The sequence below is a fragment of the Guillardia theta genome (assembly GCF_000315625.1).
Source record: "Guillardia theta CCMP2712 unplaced genomic scaffold GUITHscaffold_117, whole genome shotgun sequence".
In the NCBI taxonomy this organism is placed as follows: domain Eukaryota; class Cryptophyceae; order Pyrenomonadales; family Geminigeraceae; genus Guillardia; species Guillardia theta.
Window position 1 is genome coordinate 134,386 of NW_005434557.1, and position 6,044 is coordinate 140,429.

Consider the following 6,044-nt stretch of genomic DNA (forward strand, 5'->3'; position numbering starts at 1 on the left):
AGGAGCTGGAGCAGGAGCAGGACCAGGAGCAGGAGCAGGAGCAGGAGCAGGAGCAGGAGCAGGAGCAGGAGCAGGAGCAGGAGCAGGAGGAGCAGGAGGAAGAGGGGCTCATTAACTCGCAGGAGGCTCAGCGGCTGAGGAAGGTTGAGGAAGCCAAGAAGCAAGAGAAAGCGAAGGAGACGGTGAAAGTGAAGGTGAGGGGTGGGGGTGCTTTAGTGTTGAGAAGAGGGTGGGGGTGCTTTAGTGTTGAGAAGGGGGTGGGGGTGCTTGAGTGGTGAGAAGGGGGTGAGGGTAAAGCAGTCAATCAGGTTGTGACGGAGCAAGACATGTCGCGAGCCATCGGGAGGATCGTCAAGGAAGCGAATCTGAACGAGCTAACAAGAAGAGACGTGAAGCAGAAACTACTGGTGAGCCGCTGCTGCTGCTGCTGCTGCTGCTGCTGCTGCTGCTGCTGCTGCTGCTGCTGCTGCTGCTGCTCTTCCTCCTGCTCCCTGCTCTCCCCCCTCTCGTCCTCGTCCTCTTCACTTTCCCCTTGCTTGTTCGTCTCCTCTCTTCTCTCATCCCCTCACTCCTCGCAGGCCGTTTTCCCCTCAATCGACTTGCTGGGCAACAAGGAATTTATTCATCAAGAGATTGAGAAAGCCGTTCGGGCCTGCAGTTAGATGGAATGGGAGATGGAAGGGGAGGCGGAGGAGGACGAGTGAAAGAGAGCAAGCTATGAAATTTCGTTCGCCAACACTCACATTGGAAACAATTTGCTCTCCTCAATGACATTATTTACAGTGCTAAGGTCCCACCCACCACATCCACCTCCTCTCCCTGCCCCTGCCCCTGCCCCTGCCCCTGCTCCTGCTCCTGCCCCTGCTCCTGCTCCTGCTCCTGCTCCTCGACCCGCGTCTTCTCTCCTCAAGTAGCAGCAGCTTGGCGAGCAGGGTCTCATCCCCATCGCCTCGCACGCCTCCCCCCATCCGATCCCCCAGTCTCCCAGTCTCCGATTGACGAGAACAGCCCCGCTGCCCTCCCGAGGCACTAGGCAAGTCACTCCTCCACACACATCCGCAAACAGACCCTCCTCCTCCTCCTCCTCCTCCTCCTCCTCCTCCTCCTTCTGTATCAATTTCAAGACAGTCCTGAGTTGAGCCTCTGTACCAGGGCGGTGGTGTGGAAGGTTGAAAAGCAGGAGACCACCGAGCGAATGCCTGGAGGAGACGGAGGAGGAGCGGAGGAGACGGAGGAGGGAGAAGAGAGGGACGAGCTGTGAAAGGTCGAAAGGGATGTCGACGATGATGCAGTCAAACCTGATCAACGTCAGCCCCCCCTCTCTTTCCTTGACTGCTTACCGTGAATTTGAGCTCGACCTCCCTCTCACACCTTCACCTGCTTGTGTTTGTGTTTGTGCTTCTTCTGTCCATCTTTCCAGCACTTCCCAGGCGTCACCCGTAGAGACAGACAGGCGCTCATCCTCGGACAGGCCGAAGAGAGCTCGCGAGAGGAGGAGAAGAAGCGGCTCCCGTTCAACCACCTGATGGAAGTCATGAGGCTCCGCATGACTCACCTCTCCTCCCCTCCTTCCCTCCTCCCTTCCTCTCCTCTCTTCCTCCGTACGCTGCTCCGTTCTCTCCCCTCCCTCCTCTTCTCTTCATCGTACGCTGCTCCGTTCTCTCCCCTCCCTCCTCTTCTCTTCATCGTCTCACGTGCACACGGACCGACGGCAGATGGGTCAGGATCCAGCCAGGCATGAAGCCTCCTCCGAGCCCCAGCACCTGCTGTCTCTCAGCTCGCGTCCTGCTATCAACTTCTCACCAGCACGGAAAGCTCGTCCGTACGGGGGGCGAGCGGGAGGAGGAAGAGAATGCATCGGCAGTACCAGGAGGTTATGTGGCATGCCAGCTGGATCCGAGGAAGAGGAGGGAGGAGAGGAGAAGAATAGCAAAGACAGCTCCCCATCACTTCGCTCTCGACAAACATCACGAGCTGTGGGCGCCATCGCTGCATCGCCTGAGAGCGCATGAGGAAGGAGACAATGATCCGGAACTCACCATTCTTCTCATCCCCTCGTACTCCAGCACCACCACACACTCCGCATGCTCCAACGCCGAAGCAAACAGCACATGCACGCTTTGCAGCCACTCGCGCTCCTTGTACAAACCTACTGCGAAGCTGCCGCCCCCCCCTCCTTCTCCTCCCTCGCCTCTTCCCCTGCTTTCTTCTCCTCTTGCTTGACCCTTCACCTCCTCCTCCTCCTCCTCCTCCTCCGTCGCTTGCATTCGACATCCAACCTGCCACTGGTATGAGCGACTCTCAAGGAGCTAACGGATCACCGCCATGAGCGAGTCCAGCGCAGCAGCAACGGCCGTCTCAAGCCGCTGGACGGGAGGAAGAGGATGAGACCTGAGCTGCCGCAGAGCGAGTAGGGTCCAGACGACGTTGGTCTCCTGCTGGAGGGTCAGACCCCTCCTTACTCTTAGGAGTTCACCCTGAGAAGGAGCTCGGCCAAGGGAGGGGCGAGAGACAAGACGCTCATGGCGGTGAGGAGGCAGAGACTGAGACGAGAGGAGAGCAGCAAGTCATCTTCCTCCGCCTCCTCCAGCATAAGTCGCAAGGGCCTCGACAGCACGTCCACTCCCCTCGCCAGCAGACGCGTCGGCAGCGAACCCAAGCTCAACACATACGCCCCTCCTCCCTGCCGGCGCTGCATGACGGCGCAGCCATGGGATTCCGTCACTGTCACTCCATACTCTATGGCGCGAGAGAAGCGCTCAATGACGGGCAAGGCCTGGCACAGTGGGTACGAAAGGAGCGAGCGGAGGAGGAGGAGGAAGTACCGCTCGTTGGTGAACTTGCGGCAAGTGAGAGACGCAAGCAAGGGAAGGAGAAGGAACTCACAAGCTTCTTCAGCTCCAAGCTTAGCGCCCTCTCCTCCCTCCCTTCTCCTCCTCCCCCCCCCTCCCCATCCTTGGTTCGGATGTTAGTTTGTGGGGTCGCCATTGTTTGACGGTATGAGGGGCACCCGCGAGCAGTCGCAATGAAGGCAGTCTTGCTTGCGATTACTGTGGCGACGATGGTGGCGAGTATAGGAGGAGGAGGAGGAGGAGGAGGAGGAGGAGGAGGTGAGAGGGGGCCTTCCACGTCTGTCACATGGAGGAGCGAGCGAGCAGGAGGATGTCTGGGTCCTGGCCAGCGAGTTGCGATCAGGTGAAAGACAGAGCACTGAGATGGATAGAAGAGGAGAGGAGAGGAGAGGAGAGGAGAGGAGAGGAGAGGAGAGGCGAGGCGACGAGAGGAGAGGAGAGGAGAGGAGAGGAGAGGAGAGGAGAGGAGAGGCGAGGCGAGGCGAGGCGAGGCGAGGAGGGGGGGAGAGGAGGTGCTGATAGGAGCATGTGCAGCAGGAAGCTTCCCTCCCTCTCCATCCTTGTGCTGCAGCGGCTAGCGGGAGGGCGATCTCATCGTATTCTGCTGCCTCTGAGCTCTTTTCGCTGATGCCTTGACAGGCGGAGGCAAACGAGTGCGAATGGCTCTCGAAGCTTCAGGAGGAAAGTCTGCTGCAGCTGCGCGATGGCCGGTGCGTGCGCGTGAGAGAGAGGAAGTGAGGAAGGGATAGCAGAGGCAAGAGGAGGGTAGCTGTCTATCGCAGACGAGGGTAGCTGTCTATCGCAGACGAGGGTAGCTGTCTATCTCAGACGAGGGTAGCTGTCTATCGCAGACGAGGGTAGCTGTCTATCGCAGACGAGGGTAGCTGTCTATCTCAGACGAGGGTAGCTGTCTATCGCAGACGAGGGTAGCTGTCTATCTCAGACGAGGGTAGCTGTCTATCTCAGACGAGGGTAGCTGTCTATCTCAGACGAGGGTAGCTGTCTATCTCAGACGAGGGTAGCTGTCTATCTCAGACGAGGGTAGCTGTCTATCTCAGACGAGGGTAGCTGTCTATCTCAGACGAGGGTAGCTGTCTATCGCAGACGAGGGTAGCTGTCTATCTCAGACGAGGGTAGCTGTCTATCTCAGACGAGGGTAGCTGTCTATCGCAGACGAGGGTAGCTGTCTATCGCAGACGAGGGTAGCTGTCTATCTCAGACGAGGGTAGCTGTCTATCGCAGACGAGGGTAGCTGTCTATCGCAGACGAGGGTAGCTGTCTATCGCAGACGAGGGTAGCTGTCTATCTCAGACGAGGGTAGCTGTCTATCGCAGACGAGGGTAGCTGTCTATCGCAGACGAGGGTAGCTGTCTATCTCAGACGAGGGTAGCTGTCTATCCCGTTGCTTCCCTCGGGCTTCTCACATTGCAACTTGTTCAGATTGGAAATTTTTCTCGGGAAGGCACGACGATGATTCACAAGCCGAATAACATGTCTGTTCCGGCTGCTGCTGCTGCTGCTGCTGCTCCTCCCTCCTCCCTCCTCCCTCCTCCCTCCTCCCTCCTCTCTCCTCTCTCCTCTCTCCTCTCTCCTCTCTCCTCTCTCCTCACCCCTCACTCCTCTCTCCTCTCTCCTCCTAGTCCTCCTCCTCCTGATGGTAGTGCTGAAGCTTCATTTCTTCGACTCCAGGAGGGTCAAAGGGAACGAGAGCACCAAGAGAGTGAAGGTGAAGAAGCTGAGCAACCGACAGCTCGCCAACATCGCGCGGGAGAAGTTCAAGTGGCAGCTCCTCCTGTTCTGCACCTGCGCCTGAAGCCTCACAGGTCCAATTTCCTCCAGATGTTCGAGCAAGTTGATCCGACCCGCGACCCCGTCGTTGAGTGAGTCGCTTTTGCCCTCTCCCTCCCTCCCTTCTTTCCCTCCCTCCCTCTTCCTCCTTGAGACCCGCTGTGAGCTCTGCTCTCAGGCACTGGAAGAAGCCGCAGGAGATGTTCTTGAACCCTCTCCCCGGACAGGTGACGTCGAATGAGCAGGAGCAGGAGCAGCAGTGAGGAGCAGAGTGGAGGAGGAGGAAGTAAAGGACCAGGACCAAGACCAGGGCCAGGAGGAAGGAGGACGGGGAGGAGGGAGGAGCAGGAGCAGCAGCATCTACTCTGACTTTCAACGGCAGGACTCTCTCTACGACCTCACTGCCAACTCTGAGATCAAGGAGGTAATCGACGAGCTGCACGAACTCGAGAATGCTCAACAAGCGACCTCGTTGCAAGAATTCTTCCAGTGCGTCCACAACGGCACAGCCGTGAGGTGATGCCTGCAAGCGACTGAACCCTAAACCCTTCACCTAAACCCTTTACCTAAACCCTTTACCTAAACCCTTTACCTAAACCCTTTACCTAAACCCTTCCTTTACCCTAAACCCTAACGGCGAGCTCAGAGGTCTGACGCGTGTGTAGGCCTCCTTCCAATACCCTCGGAGACAGACTCGATGTGAGCCTCGCCCTCTCCCTTTGCCTTTCCCTCCCCGAGGCCTTGCACAATCAGCTCGTCCTCTCACTGACTTGATCGCCTCAGATCTTCGAGGAGGGCAAGATCTCCAACTGCTTCCCTCGCGGGTTCTCGTTCAAGGTGAGGCTCCATCTGTCGCCTCCAGCTGACGTCGAGCAGGGTGAAGCTCTCTCTCTCGCTGCCAAGCAGCAGAACGTCAGTCCTATCACATCCCTTCCATGTCTGACCATCTCAAGTCCAGCTAGAGGCTGTGCAGGAGTTGCTGGAGGAGGGAGTGGATATCAACTACAGGAACGTTGACGGGGATACAGCTCTGTGAGGGCACACTCGCAGCACCAAGTGAAGGATAAGATGATGGATTTGTGCAGTCACTTGGCGAGCTACAACGGAGATGAGGAGATCGTTGAACTTCTCTTGAAGGCTCGTGACTTTCTTCCCCTCTCGTTCATCTTCTTGTCCATCTCACTTGTGTCTTTGAGCAGAATGGAGCAGACGCATCTGCAGTCAATGAGTACAACTCGACGGTTCTTGACTACTGCATGTCTGCATCGAGCCTCGTCTCCTCCTTCTCTCACTGCCTCCTCGCAGTTGGTCTGCTGACCCCTTGGCCAACTTCACCATCGAAGGGATCCGCTACAACCAACCTGCCCCATGTCAGGCCCTCCCTCCCTCCCTCCCTCCCTCCCT

General features: G+C 57.7%; 2 protein-coding genes across 2 annotated transcripts in view; one reads left to right on the forward strand and one right to left on the reverse strand.

The window, feature by feature from the left end:
* Positions 1–1,119: 1,119 nt before the first annotated feature.
* Positions 1,120–2,988, reverse strand: GUITHDRAFT_146121 (hypothetical protein; the record flags this gene model as incomplete). The annotated part of the gene is made up of 9 exons (XM_005822898.1): positions 1,120–1,199; positions 1,378–1,522; positions 1,695–1,763; positions 1,804–1,890; positions 2,040–2,138; positions 2,232–2,279; positions 2,322–2,435; positions 2,477–2,776; positions 2,887–2,988. The coding sequence occupies 9 exons, from the start codon at positions 2,986–2,988 to the stop codon at positions 1,120–1,122; spliced, it is 1,044 nt and encodes a 347-aa protein (XP_005822955.1).
* A 1,703-nt stretch (positions 2,989–4,691) lies between these two features.
* The window catches only part of GUITHDRAFT_117891 (hypothetical protein), a gene marked incomplete at both ends in the record, with an annotated part of 2,347 nt that continues 994 nt past the window's right edge, over positions 4,692–6,044 (forward strand). The window contains 9 exons of the mRNA XM_005822899.1: positions 4,692–4,732; positions 4,819–4,867; positions 5,023–5,156; positions 5,306–5,339; positions 5,424–5,477; positions 5,517–5,552; positions 5,599–5,672; positions 5,726–5,881; positions 5,946–6,010. Coding sequence (XP_005822956.1) covers positions 4,692–4,732; positions 4,819–4,867; positions 5,023–5,156; positions 5,306–5,339; positions 5,424–5,477; positions 5,517–5,552; positions 5,599–5,672; positions 5,726–5,881; positions 5,946–6,010 — 643 coding nt within the window. The remainder of the gene's footprint in view (positions 4,733–4,818; positions 4,868–5,022; positions 5,157–5,305; positions 5,340–5,423; positions 5,478–5,516; positions 5,553–5,598; positions 5,673–5,725; positions 5,882–5,945; positions 6,011–6,044) is intronic.